The sequence below is a fragment of the Cervus canadensis genome, chromosome 3 (assembly GCF_019320065.1).
Source record: "Cervus canadensis isolate Bull #8, Minnesota chromosome 3, ASM1932006v1, whole genome shotgun sequence".
Classification (NCBI taxonomy): Eukaryota; Metazoa; Chordata; class Mammalia; order Artiodactyla; family Cervidae; genus Cervus; species Cervus canadensis.
Window position 1 is genome coordinate 96,924,778 of NC_057388.1, and position 14,879 is coordinate 96,939,656.

The 14,879-nt window shown below is 43.8% G+C and overlaps 1 protein-coding gene across 4 annotated transcripts in view; it reads right to left on the reverse strand.

Moving 5' to 3' along the window:
- The window catches only part of ATP6V0A4 (ATPase H+ transporting V0 subunit a4), a 67,392-nt gene that overhangs the window by 35,211 nt on the left and 17,302 nt on the right, over positions 1 to 14,879 (reverse strand). The window contains exons 1-6 of one of the 4 annotated variants that reach the window (XM_043463829.1): positions 11,044 to 11,188; positions 7,617 to 7,750; positions 6,030 to 6,108; positions 5,648 to 5,742; positions 1,493 to 1,618; positions 919 to 1,013 (exon numbers count right to left, since the gene is read on the reverse strand). In XM_043463829.1, coding sequence (XP_043319764.1) covers positions 919 to 1,013; positions 1,493 to 1,618; positions 5,648 to 5,742; positions 6,030 to 6,108; positions 7,617 to 7,733 — 512 coding nt within the window. In that variant the 5' untranslated portion in view covers positions 7,734 to 7,750; positions 11,044 to 11,188. Of the gene's footprint in view, positions 1 to 918; positions 1,014 to 1,492; positions 1,619 to 5,647; positions 5,743 to 6,029; positions 6,109 to 7,616; positions 7,751 to 7,928; positions 7,964 to 9,356; positions 9,528 to 11,043; positions 11,189 to 14,879 lie in introns of those variants that run through there. The other 3 variants (XM_043463828.1, XM_043463831.1, XM_043463830.1) reach the window with 3 other exon arrangements.

The window sequence follows — 14,879 nt, forward strand, 5'->3', positions numbered from 1 at the left end:
CTAGATAAGTTTCTAACTCAAACTTTTCACATTACCTTTATATTTAATTATTTATTTGGCTGCACCAGATCTTAGTTGCAGCATGTGGGATCTAGTTCCCAGACCAGGGATTGAACCCGGGGCCCCCTGCTTTGGGAGCACAGAGTCTTAGCCACTAGGCCACCAGGGAAGTCCCCACATTAACTTTAAAATGGTTACTTTCATTGGCCCATTATTATAAGTGTATGTTGTCCAGTAACATAATCTTCTGATCGAAAATTTTCAAAACATAGTTTCCTTTCCATTCCAATTTCAATGTTTAGTGCCTCGAATAGCAGGCCCCTAAGTATCTGCTGAATAAAGAACTAGAATTCCAAAACTCACTTTCAATTTTACTTCAACAGTAAATGAAATCCCACCATTTTGAACCATCACACATTTTGGTGGGTATTATCGTCCTCTATTACTTTTACTTGTGGAAGACATGACTGCCCAACTACCTCATTGCTAATCACACTTCAAACTTCACACTCCAAATCTATTATCAAAACGGTATTTCAGAGACAAGGCAAAAAAAAACATGTATCCCATAGCCCTGTTCCAAAGACAGGGACAGTCAAGAAACTCCATCTAAACAGTTATCACTACATCCTTCCCACGTGGAGACAATATAAACATTGCACTCTTCAGACTCAAGAATGTCAGTCTCACCATCAAAAAGGTAACACTACCTACAACCCCACTAACCAGGTCAGGTTAGACTTGGGTTTTTTACTGGATGGAGGCCTATAATCATGTGAAATAGTCCTCTTGTCAGTCATTATTTGTCTATTCATTCATTCACTCAAACAGTCAGGGAAATCTACCACACGCCAGGCACTGAGCACACAGACCAGGGACCCATCTACACATCACTTTTACAGCAGCAGTTTCACTAACCCCAGCTTTCCACTAATGTACGCAGGCGTAGGTCTTAACTCCAGGAGACCGGAAGTGTCTTCTACAAAGAAATCATCTGCCAAGTTGGCTTCCGTCTGAAAATCAAAGAATCACTATTTTCATTTAAATGTAATTAGACTATCTTAAAAGCACCCACATTGCATGGCTTTGTCTGCTTTTATATAATTACTCAATTTTCTACAAATAGCATTCAGAAGACATGATGCTTAGACCTAATCTAGTTTTCTGTTTCAAATAAAGATTTAACTTTGCATTTAAAACAAGGTCTCTTCCTACCAAAATCCCAAATCTGCTCAAACTAACTGTTGTGCTTTTTTCTGACTTCCATTTCTCTCTGGGCCATTTGGGCCATGTACTTTATTAATGAGCTCCTTAATATTTTTGCATTCATTTCAACCAATGCCACATGCCACCCTAACCCTTGTCAGCCAAAGCCCAGCCAGATGACAGAAACATCACAATTTACTCATAATCCAAACCAACCAGTTGTCAAAATAGAAATTTGAGGTTCTAGAGAAAAGGACCCTTGAATACACAGTCCCCAAATTACAACCTCAAAGAAGTCCTGGGTTTTCTTCAGGAGGTGTTTGAATTCCGTCAGTTCTAGGAAGTTTCTCTTCAAAGCCTGATAGTTCTGATTGGCTTCCTGAAGCTCCCCTTCCAGTTTTTCCAGAGCAGTCTTTGCAGGAGGAAAAAGAAAGTAAGCCAGGCAGAAAGCACTATGACATTTACTGTACATTAACCACAACAAATAATATCAAGTATGCAGAGCATCACAATGTAGCTTGAAGCTGAAAGGCCTGTTCAGTCAAACTCAACAAGACTGGAGAGCTGAAAGTACAGACATCACTTTGCTGACAAAGACACCTGTACAGTCAAAGCTATGGCTTTTTCAGTAGTCATGTACGGATGTGAGAGATGGACCATAAAGAAGGCTGAGCACCAAAGAATTGATGCTTTCAAATTGCGGTGCTGGTGAAGGCTCTTGAGAGTCCCTTGGACTGCAAGGAGATCAAACCAGTCAATCCTAAAGAAAATCAACCCTGAATATTCATTGGAAGGACTGAGGCTGAAGCTGAAACTCCAGTACTTCAGCCACCTGATGCGAAGAGCCAACTCATTGGAAAAGACTCTGATACTGGGAAAGATAGAAGGCAGGAGGAGAAGGGGACGACAGAGGATTAAATGGTTGGATGGCATCACCAATTCAATGGACGTGAGCTTGAGCAAACTCTGGGAAATGGTGAAGGACAGGGAAGCCTGGCATGCTGCAGTCCATGGGGTTGTGAAGAGTCAGACATAACTTAGCAACTGAACAACAAATATAGCCGTGGTCATACACTCTCAGAAGTTCCCTTAACAAATGGGGAGGACCAGAAAACACTCTGGGGAAGGAAAATGAGCTATATGAGAAGTCAAAGCATTCAGACAAGTCACATATCAGCATGGAGATTTTTGCTTTTGTTAAACAGGTAACAAGTATATTTGTTTCCAAATTGACACTGGTTATTTTAGTGCTCAGACATTCAGTTACATTCAACTCTTTGTGACACCATGGATTGTAGCCTGCTAGGCTCCTCTGTCCATGGGATTCTCCAAGCAAGAACACTGGAATGGGTTGCCATTTCCTTTTCCAGGGGATCTTCCCAACCCAGGGATTGAACCTGCATCTCTTATGTCAATTTGAAAACAAAAATACTTGTTACCTGTTTAACAAAAGCAAAAGTCCCCATGCTTGTCAAATTTTAATGTAATATCAAAGATTATCCACAATTATTTGAAAAGACTATTAAAACACTCCTCCCTTTTCCAACTACCTATTTTCAAGACTAAATTCTCTTTATATACTTCAATGAGAACATATCACAACAGATTCAAAGCACACGAAGTCAGTCTTCTATTAAGCCAAACATAATAAATTTGCTAACATCACTCTTCGCTAAAGTTTTTTCTTAGAAAATACCATTATTTTTCATTAAAAATATTAACATATAAGGAGATATTATTTTTAATGAATTAATAAATATTTTACTCTTTTTAGTTTTAGTTCCTAATGCAGTTGTTGTTCAGTGGCTCAGTTGTATCTGACTCTTTGCAACCCCGTTGACTGCAGCACCAGCCTTCCCTATCCTTCACTATTTCCCGGCGTTCACTCAAACTCATGTCCATTGAGTCATCCCCTTCTCCTGCCTTCAATCCTTCCTAGCATCAGGGTCTTTTCCAATGAGTCAGCTTTTCGCATCAGGTGGCCAAAGTATCAGAGCTTCAGCACCAGTCCTTCCAGTGAATATTCAGGGTGGATTTCCCTTAGGATTGACTAGTTTGATCTCCTTGCAGTCCAAGGGACTCTCAAGAGTCTTCTCCAGCAGTAAATATCAATAAATATAACCCTCATAAATAAAGCTCTTTGGGATCCTCAACAATGTGTAAGAGTAGTATACAATTAAGGAACCAGCCCAAGGAGCCTGTAGGACTTGAGAGGTAAGACAGGGCCAAGAAAAGCAGATTTTGCTGGCCACGATGGCCCTGACTCAGGCAAGAAGGAAACCATCAACACTCTCAAGCAGGGAAGTGACAAAGTAGAGTGATACAGTCCATGGGGTCACAGAGTCGGACACAACTGAGTGACTGGGCATGCACACAATAACCTATAAGGGAAAAGAATCTGAAAAAGAATATATAAAAAGATTATGGTGGAAACATGAGCCATTAAGCCAGCTCACAGTTTACAAGAACAGCTATAGGCATTTAGGAAGGTGAGGAGGATGGCAGCAGGAGTGGAGCTGGTAACTAACCAGGCTGGTATTAGAAAACTAGTGGTAGGACCGAAACTGGAGATGATTTTATGGAAATCCTATTTGTATGGATTAAAACCTTCTCCTCAAATATCCAGATTTTAATATGACAAGATCCAAAATATATTCAAGTGGAGTTGTCAGTCTCGCCAGTCTCATGTTTCTGTTAGAGAATCTAGATTTATACTACTGGTGGCTTCAACAATTTCAAGAATTTTAAATTATCTTAAATGAAAACAAAAAAGCACATGAGAAAACCCAGCCAGAGATAAGGCTCAATCAATGAAGCTCTTCCATACCTGCTCACCTCTCTTAGTGAGCCCTTTCTCTTTTGAGGATAAAAAGTTCTTTTTTAAAAAAAAACAAAAAACAAAAACCAACAGGGCCTTCCAGGATTTGGATCTGCCCACCTTTTGACAACATGTGAAATGCCAGGCTGGATGAATCACAAGCTGAAATCAAGATTGCCCAGAGAAATATCAACAACCTCAGATATGCAGATAATACCACTCTTAATGGCAGAACGTGAAGAGAAACTAAGGAGCCTCTTGATGAGGGTGAAGAGGAAGAGAGTGAAAAACCTGGCGTAAAATTCAACACCACTCAAAAAATTAAGGTCATGGCATCTGCTCCCATCAGGCAAGGTCCCTTCAAGGCAAATAGAGGGGGGAAATGTGGAAGCAGTGAATGATTTTCTTTTCTTGGGCTCCAAAATCAGTGTGGATGGTGGCTACAGCCAAGAAATTAAAAGATGCTGCTCCTTGGAAGGAAAGCTGTGACAAATCTAGACAGCATATTAAAAAGCAGAGACATCACTTTGCCAACAAAGGTCCATACAGTCAAAAGCTACGGTTTTTCCAGTAGTCATGTACAGATATGAGAGCTGGACCAGAAAGAAAGCTGAGCACCAAAGAATTGATGCTTTTGAACTGTGGTGTTGGAAAAGACTTTTGAGAGTCCCTTGGACTGCAAGGAGATCAAACCAGTCCATCCTAAAGGAGATCAGTCCTGGGTGTTCATTGGAAGGACTGATGCTGAAGCTAAAGCCTCAATACTTTGGCTACCTGAAGCCAAGAGCCAATTCATTGGAAAAGACCCTGGATGCCAGGAAAGACTGAAGGCAAAAGAAGAGGGTGGCAGAGGATGAGATAATTGGATTGGCATTGCCAACTCAATGGACATGAGTCTGAGCAAACTCTGGGAGATAGTAAAGGACAGGGAAGCCTGGCATGCTGCAGTCCATGGGGTTGCAAAGAGTCAGACACAACTTAGCAACTGAACAACAACAGTAACCTTTTGACATCCTCTCCCCCTGGCTCACCCTCTCTCCTCTCCCCACAGGCTGCTCTAGAAGCTGCTAGAGGCAAGGTCATGTTTCACCAAGGTGTCTTGTGCACAGCGATACTCAGTGTTTTACAAAAGCATATTGACAGAGAAGGGAAAGAAAGGGAGGGGTCCTCCAGCCATACAGGCCTTAGCTAAAGAGAACTGCTACCTTCTCCCACTTGACCTCAGACGCCAATCTGAGAAGAGGCCTCAATCCAGAGTGGACCCAATGCATCAGACAGACAATTAAGAAGCAAACCACTGGATCCCACAACTCTACTTCTGGTTATTTATCCAAAGGAAAGGAAATCATATCTGGAAAAGAAATGGGCATCCTCCTGTTCATTGCAGAATTGTTTACAATAGCCAAGACATGGAAACAACACACATGGCCACCAACAGATACAAGAGTGACTTTAAAAAAATTGCACAGGGGGCTTTTCCTGGGGGAATAACACTGAAAAGTGGACCAACACATAAGCCTACATCCACGCCTTCAGCAATGGGGTAGAGGACCATGAGAGGCTTGCAGGGTTCCCAGGAGACAGACTTCGATATCGTCCTCTGTAAAGTCGGAAAGAACCTACCTCCAGGATGATCATTTCCCGTGGGAAAGGGGTCAGCGGGGACTTCTCAGGCACCTGAATCTCAATCTCATCTTGCATCTGATCTTCCAGAAAACCTGAAGGATGAAACCCCACCAGAGAGCCCAAGGTGAGTGTGTTTTCTCATACCTAAGAAATGGGGTCAAGTAGGACAGATGCGTTTCCCAGCTCAGCTGCCTGAATTGCCCTGGGACCTGCCACAGAACCTGCCCCCCATCTCTAGCCCCCTCTGCCCCCAACCAGGATCTGCCTCCCCCTACAGTAGCAGTATCACACATAGGGGCAGACTGCAGGACATCACCCCTGCAAACCATTTCCCTCCCTGCCAGTGCACATTCAGACTGCAAGCAGAAAACTGGCTTACGCAGGATTCTCTCCAATGATTCACACCTTCTGACTTCATTCACAAATTTCCTCTGGAAGCGGCTCTCTTTCACATTTAACTAGAGGGAGGGGAAAGCCACAAGGCACACATTAGTAGCAACCGCTGCCAACACATTCTCTTTGGCTATTATTATTATTAATGCTGCAGAATGTTACTAGAATCATTTTAGGACTAGATACTTCCATGCATAAGACAGGAGAGTTCCAGTGAAAACACACCTTGATATTCTTACCCTCAGTTCCCCAAATGACTCAAGCTCTGGCCTCTGTAAACTTTTCTTAAGTTTTAGCTGCATTTACTATCCCAATTGCTTTGAATTCCTCAATGGAGTCATGAATACAATAGGACCTTGAAAACAGCACAGCTCCATGCAATGGACCCTGGTCTTCAAGAAAAAGTCAGCATCCTTTTGTGCTGGTGACCCCTCAGCTCAGCCCAATAAATGTTATTAAGGAACTACCCCATGTCAGCTCCTGAGTTGGAACTAGGGCTGCAAAGACATGATCCTTTTCTGAAGGGCTAAGTTTTGACTGGACCTTAGTGAGAAAATGAATGGACCTAGTGAGTCTCATTTTATAAATCGAATTCAAAAGCTTTTGGCGAGGATCTCAACTGCCTCTGGGAAGTGATACCCCGACTTACTTAAGACAGTCCTATGGTGATAGACAGTAAACAGACTTATTATGGTGATCATTTGAAATGTATAGAAATACTGATATGCTGGTATTGTGGTGTACCAGGAACTAACAGTGTTGTAGGTCAATCATACTTCAAAGTCAAACAAACTCATAGAAAAAGAGGTCAGATTTGTGGTTACCAGAGGTGGGGGGTGAGGTAACAGAGAAATTGGATGAAAACAGTCAAAAGGTACAAACTGCCTTTTATTAGATAAATAAGTTATTATTAGATAATTAGAGAAATAATTTTATCTAATTATGAGATAAATTATTAGATAATTAAATTATTAGACAAATAAGTACTAGGGATATAATGTACATGATAAATATGATGAACACTGCTGTATATTATATACAAAAGTTGTTAAGAGAGTAAATCGTAAGAGTCGTATGATGTAAGTCAAGTCATTATGCCAAACACCTTAAACTTATATAGAGTTATAGGTCAATTATATCTCAATAAAACTGGGAGGGGAAAAAATACAATCTAGCTGGAGAATATCACCCTCAAGAGACTGTGGACTCCCAAGATACTTTTTCCTCAAACTAACTGGTCAGGAAGCAGTGCTTTTTGCCCTCATAATAAAGTTGGTAATCCACGTGCCCACTGGATATATCAAATGTCTTGAAGAGGTACATAGGAAATAAAATACAATGTCATCTTTTTTATTATATTAGAGTTTCAAAACATTCCTATAGAGGTGACACAGAAGGAGGAAGGGAGAAATGTTTGCAAGTCAGTTGCCCAATGTTATCACAAATTCTAGCCAGAAGAACAAGAACCACTGAATTCCATTTCTCCAGCCCAGGGCGCTTCTCCCTGATCTTAATCACCAACAAGAAGTGGAAACTCCACCTTCTTCTGGTCTCCTATGAATGCAGTACTTACATCTTTGAACTGAACCAATCCAAGCTCTCCAAGCTCAGCTACACAGCAGTATGCGGCCTCCACCTGGAGGAAGAGCTGTGACAAACACATCTCCTCACTTCGGAATATGGACGCCATGTTGGCTCAACCTTGGTCTGCGGGACACAAAGATATTTGAGGTAACAAATGTGTCGCTGAGTTATATTAAAATCCAACAGAAGAAAAAAATGCAACAGGAATCTCTCCTAAATTTAAAAACATAAGCAACAAGGTACTACTTTTCACCACCTATCGGACTGGCAAAAGATTTTAAAATACGATTAATAAACTCACATTTGGAGAAGGTGTGAGGAAGCAGGCATTTTCAGACACTTGATACTTGAAGTGTACATTTGTAGAGCACTTTTTTGGTATAGCTTTTTTAGAGAGCAATTTGGCAGTATCCACCAAACTTTATGTTATTCATATCCATGACACAAGATTTCCACTGCTCTTCACCCAGATAAACTTGGAGATGTAAGGGAAAATAGACTCACAAGGATGTTTCTGACAACACTGTATTTACTAATTATAATAAATGGACCTAACCTAGATATCCATCAACAGGGGGAAAGATTAAACTGATACAACAGAACTCTGTGCAGTCAGCAGGAATGAAATAAATCTGTATGTCCTCTATAAGGAAAAAGGATACTCACCTAGAACCCACTCTCACCCAAGACCCTCCGGATTGCCCTACTGCTGCCAAACCAAAGTGTCTTCCTCAGATCTCAACCTTTGGAAGAACCACCACACATCCCAGAAGGAGTCCCGTTTCCTTATAATTTTATAATGTATAAACACTGGGTTTATCCCCCTTGTTTTAATCCTTCCATTGTCCCATTTTCCCACAGGTCAATCTAAAACCCTTGACGTAGCCAAGGAAGGGCTGTGTGCATCATCTGGCCTAGACCCTCCCTTCCTGTTTCCCCGAATTTCTCTGAGAACCCCCTAGGGCCTTTGTTCAGGCTTTCCCAAGATTAAGAAACTCAACCCTTTCCTCCCCACCCTGCGTTCCCCATACCCCACATTGTCCTGTCATTCCCCCCTCTCTGGGTAAGAATCCTCTTCTTCCATACTCCTCTCCCGATCCCCAACACTCAGAGCAAACTAAGCCCCCTTCTTTATGCTCCCAGAATATGTTGTTTAGTGGCTAAGTCAGATCCGACTCTGCCACCCCACAGACTGTAGCCCACCAGGTTCCTCTGTCCATGGGGTTTCCCAGACAAGAATACTGGAGTGGAAAAAAAAAAAAAAAGAAAACTGGAGTGAGTTGCCATTTCCTTCTCCAGGGGATCTTCCCAACCTAGGGATCAAACCTATGTCTCCCGCACAGGCAGGTGGATTCTTTACCACTGAGCCACCTGGGAAGCCCTCCTAGAATATAATCAAATACAATCATCTGCAATTACTTGCTTCCTGTCTGTTCTGTCCACTAGCCAGAAAAACCCACGAGATCAGAACTCTTTTTCACTCCATCACCCGTCTAGCTCAATCCCAAAGAAGAGGCTCAAAACACATTTCCGGATTTACTGACTAGAGGCAAAAATCTCCTCCGACCCTCCCGAATGCAGACTCTAATATTCCATTTTTGCCTGCAGACACCCAGATGAATGAATTTTTCACACGGCCGGTTCTAGCAAGCAACACAAAGTTTTCATAGAAAAGACACAGAAGAAGACATGAGCTTCCTGCAGACCCAAGAGCACCCTCCCTTCCTACCCCAGCCTTGTCCGAGCGGGTCCTGGGCGCGGGACTCCCGCGGCTTCCTTGGCCGGGCGGGGAGGGCAGGGTTCGCGAGCGGCGGGCGGAAGAGACCAGCCCGGCCGCGGACTCCGCAGGCGACTCCCCCCAGCGACCGCCGAGCCCCTCCCGCGGCTTCTCCTCCCTCGGCGCCCGCAGAGCCCGAGGCGGGCTGTGTTGTATCAACACCGGCCTGTCCGAGGCTAGGACAAACCTGCCCCGCCGGCCAGCCCTGCTCACACGCCCCCTCCCTCCCCCGCCCCACCTGTGCCCTCGGCCACGACCTTGGGGCCCCACGGGGGTCAGACCTCCTTCTCTAAGGAAGACACTTACCCCCCAGTGAGGGGAGGGTTTGGGAAGAGCCCTAGAGATAACCCTCCTGCGTTTTAATAGCTATTGAAGTGAAGCGAAAGTCACTCAGTCGTATCCCACTCTTTGTGACCCCATTGGACTATACAGTCCATGGAACTCTCCAGGCCAGAATACTGGAGTGGGTAGCCTTTCCCTTCTCCAGGGCATCTTCCCAACCCGGGGATGGAGCCCAGGTCTCCCGCATTGTAGGCGGATTCTTTACCAGCTGAGCCACGTTATCTATTACACCGCATTAAAACACTTCTTTTCGCTGGAGAAATGAGATAACATTAAAAAATAGTTTTGGAAAACCAAAGGGGGGGGGGAACACATCACACTCATTACCCTACCAACAATTAACTTACAAAACACTTCAAAAGGAGACTATACAAACCCATCTAAATATATACACTACAGCTAAAATTCAGCTTTCCTGCGGCCCAGGTGAATTGACAAGGGCCAGCTGAGCGATGTAGGGATGTACCATTTCCTTACTGAGGACTGCTCTTTCCCGTTTATCTGGCAGAGGCGTGAGGGGTGAGTCAATGAGGTTGTGTTTCTCTGCAGGGGCCACCTGAGTTCCCTTTGTAAAGTCTTTTCTCCAGGTGAGGTGAGTAGATCCCCCCACAGCCATACTGGGTGCCTGTAAAATGTACCCTGGAATAAGGAGGGTACCTTTTGGTTTTTTTACACTTTATTATGGAAAAATTAAAGCATCTTCACAAATACAGAGAATAGTATAAAGAAGCCCGCCCCCGCCCTACCATGTGCACACCACTCAGCAGCAACAGTTGTTGAATTTTGTATCCTCTAATCCCTGCTCATTTCTCCTACCCATTCTGGGCTATTTTGAAGCTAATCGTATACATCATATTTTTCTTTCAAAATACATGCATATCGAAATATTCAAAAGATACAAAAGATAAGGATTCTTCTCTGTATATGTTATACACACAATACTATGGTCACATGTAAAAATTCAGTAATAATTTCTTAATATCAAATATCCAATCTGTTCAATTTCCCAGATTGTCCAAAATTTGCCTTTTTAGTAAGCCCCTCAGGTGATTTTTGTGTATGACCAAATAAGAACCATTGCCTTTGAGAACACAGGGTGAAAATCTAGCTTTAGTTGGGAGGAAACAGAGAAGAAGGGTGAATGCAATTTGCAAACAATCAGCTAAGAAGCAGCTGTTTTGCACCTAGGGCAGTAGAGAGCCCTGGAGGAAACGTACCACTTGGGCTTCTTAAGAAGCAGAACTTGGCCACACCACCCATTTCAACCTGGCAAACCCATTCAAGAGTCCAGACTCACCTGGGCAAAGCTAGCTTCCAAGGCTGAATTCAGGATTGGCAAACCAAAGCAGGAAGCTCAGAACTGAAAACTACCAAAGGCATCGCCAGCGTTGATTCTGCCTGTCCCATCAGATGAGCTCCAGACCAAGGCGAGAGAAGCCCCTGCCCCAACCGGTGCCTCCCTCTTCTTTCTCCCCCTTCCTCCCCGCTTCCATTCTGCTCTTCGCCCCAACTCCGAGTGCCTTGTCTTTTGGTCAGTGGGTGGAACAGTAGCTCTCAAAGGTCCTGGTGCTCAGGAATAACAGAGAAGCAAATACAGAAAAAATACATCTTGATGGTTAAGAGCAGAGTTGAGATCCAAACTGCCTGGGTCAGGACCCCATCTCTGCCTTTGACCACGTGTGACCTTGGGGAAGCTATTTAATCCCAGGGTCTCAGTGTCCTAGGTGGCGCTGGTGGTAAAGAACCCACCTGCCTACGCGGGAGACGTAAGAAACATGAGTTCCAATCCCTGGGTAGGGAAAATCCCCTGGAGGAGGTCATGGCAACCCACTCCAGTATTCTTGTCCGGAGAAGCCCTTGGCGAGTAATAACCCATTGGGTCACAAAGAGTCACTATCGTGTGACTATCACTCACACAACTGAGTGACTATCACTTTCATTTCTTTCTCAGTGTCCTAATCTATAAAATAAAATAGGATCTTAGATATTTCTTTAGTGTGTGGAAGTATAGGAAGGAGAGGTTATTTTCAGACTTGCTATTTTTTTCTCCTAGAGCCCCAAATCAAAGGTGCAGAAGGTCAGCATGCCTGTATGACACTGGCAAGACTCTAAATTGGCGCAATCTGTCTGAATGGGAGTATGCTTGTCCTTTGACCCAATAATCTCAGAACTCTCAGTTCATCCTAAAAAAATAATTTAAGGATACAAATCAAAATTTAATTACAATCATGTCTATTGTAGCATTGTTTGTAGTAAGTACGTACTTGTAAAAGACCCGAATTCTTTCATCCATTCAGTAAGTATTTTTTGAGGGTCTATTATGTGCTGGGGCTTCCCTGGTGGCTCAGAGGTTAAAGCGTCTGCCTCCAATGTGGGAGACCCGGCTTCAATCCCTGGGTTGGGAAGATCCCCTGGAGAAGGAAATGGTAACCCACTCCAGTATTCTTGCCTGGAGTTCCATGGACGAAGGAGCCTGGTAGGCTACAGTCCACGGGGTCGCAAAGAGTTGGACACGACTGAGCGACTTCACTTTCACTTCACTATGACATGCTGACAGAGGTCCGTCTAGTCAAAGCTATGATTTTTCCAGTAGTCATGTACGGATGTGAGAGTTGGACCATAAAGAAAGCTGAGTGCCAAAGAATTGATGCTTTTGAACTGTGGTGTTGGAGAAGACTCTTGAGAGTCCCTTGGACTGAAAAGAGATCCAACCAGTCTATCCTAGAAGAAATCAGTCCTCAATATTCACTGGAAGAACTGATGCTGAAGCTGAAACTCCAATACTTTGGCCACCTGATGTGAAGAACTGACTCACTGGAAAAGACCCTGATGCTGAGAAAGACTGAAGGCAGGAGAAGGGCATGACAGAGAATGAGATGGTTGGATGGCATCACTGATTCGATGGACATGAGTTTGAGCAGGCTCCGTAAGTTGGTAATGGACAGGGAAGCCTGGCATGCTGCAGTCCATGGGGTCACAAAGAGTCAGATATGACTGAGCAACAGAACAGATTATGTGCCATCCTGTTCTGGGTTCGAGGATAGGGCAATAGATGAGAGACAAGGGCCTGCCCTCATGAAGCTTATGTCCAGATGTAAGGAGGCAAACAGTAAACAAGTAATAAGTTAGCAAGATATTGCAGATTACAAAGAGTACAATATAGAAAGCTAGGCTTTAGAGAAATGAAGAGAGATTATTTTAGATAGATGGTCAGGGAAGACCTCTCTCATTTGAGAGGAGATAGCATTTGAGCTGAGGTGTGAAAGATTTTTTAATGGACTGGTTTTGCAAAAAGAAGCTGCTGGAAGGGTATTCTAGGCAGCAGGAACCTGGATGTGAGAGCAAGGGTGTGACATTGGGGAGTGACATCATCACAATAGCTAGTGTATCTATTGAGTTCTTGCCATTGTTTTGACTGTAGAACACAATTAGATACTTTACCTGTATTAGCCCGTTTAATTTTCTTAGTAACCCTACAGCAGTGTTCTTATTCTCATGTTACACATGAGGAAAGGGAGGCACAAAGAAGCTAAGTCATTTGCCGAAGGTCACACAGTCAGTCTTAGCAGGTCATTTGACACAGTGGTTGTGTTTACAACCACTGCATGATATTGTCTTATGGTCTGAAAAGGCTCAACACATTCAAGAAACAGAAAGGAGGCCAGTGTGGCTGGAACATGGGAAGGGTGGGGAGAGGTCATATGAGGTGTGTCAGGTGGAGGCAAGGGCCAAGCCATGTGAGAGCTGATGGGCCAATAAGAAAGTTGGATTTTATTCTAAACACACTGGGAAGCCCTTTGGGAAATTTGAAGCAGGGGAGTGACATTATTTGATTCTTTTTTTTTTTTCTTTTTTTTTTTTTTTGCCTCACTGTGTGGCATGCGGCATCTTAGTTCCCCAACCAGGGATCAAACCCATATTCTCAGCATTAGGAGTGAAGAGTCTTAGCCACTGGACCTCCAGGGAAATTCCTAGATTAACAGTTTTAAAATATTACTTTGACTTCTGCTTCTGGAAGGATAGAGTAGAAGTAGTTTTACTTATCAAGAAGAAAAAGTAAAAACCCTGAACAATATATATACAATAAAAATTAGAAGGCTCCGAAAGGTACAGAGAAGATAGACTGTCTAAGGACCTCCAGGTCTGAGGAACAAGGCAAGGGTGTGTCCTATGGGTTTTCTTCTGCTTCATATATTCTAGATGCAGTGCTGCAGAATCCAGCAAGATATGCAGACAAAAAAAAAGAAAAAATTTCCAAAGCCTGCTCTCTCTAGCCAAAGGAACAGGAAGGGGGCAGGCTAGCCAGAAAGACTTTCAGATAGGATCACTCTAACCCAGTCAAACATCCCAGAAAAAAAATGTGGCCGCAGGCCACCATGCCTAGACTTCTTCCCTCATGCAGTTACACCAAAGCAACACCCCCAGGGTAGTGTCAGAGAAGGCTAAGTGGGGCACCTGGACTCCCCGCCCACCTGTGGTAACAAGGCATTCCTCGTTAACCTGTGTTGGGGTACTGTCAGGTGAGATAATCAGAATGTTCACCTCTGCCAGACCTGATCAGCCAAGCACTTCTGCTCCTCCCAGCCAGGGTGCAGCTGGGGCCCAGGGTAGGTCACCCCAAGTTGTGCCTCAATAGCATGTTGGTGGTTCAGACAGTAAAGAACCTGCCTGCAACGCAGGAGACCTGGGTTCAATCCCTGGGTCAGGAAGATCCCCTGGAGAAGGGAATGGCAACCCACTCCAGTATTCTTGCCTGGAGAATCCCATGGACGGAGGAGCCTGGCGGGCTACAGTCCTCAGGGTTGAAAAGAGTCAAAACATGACTGATCAACTGGCTCTCTGTTGAATTAAAGTTACTTAAGAAAGTCAACTCAAGTGGGACACTTTGACACACACCCCCACCCAGTCTCCCTGCAAGCAGGAAATAAATCTCTTATGTGAAAGATACTCTCCCTCCCTCTGGAGAAGGACACCCTTATCACCAAAGACAGGGAACTCAGGAAGCCCATGTGAACAAACCTCGTGACTTCTTTAATTTACTGCCCCAAGCCCAAACGCCGTTTCGAGTCTTCAGTAGCTGGACACCCCAAATCTAAGTTTCTTTGTCCTGTCAATTCCTCACAAATACTGTTT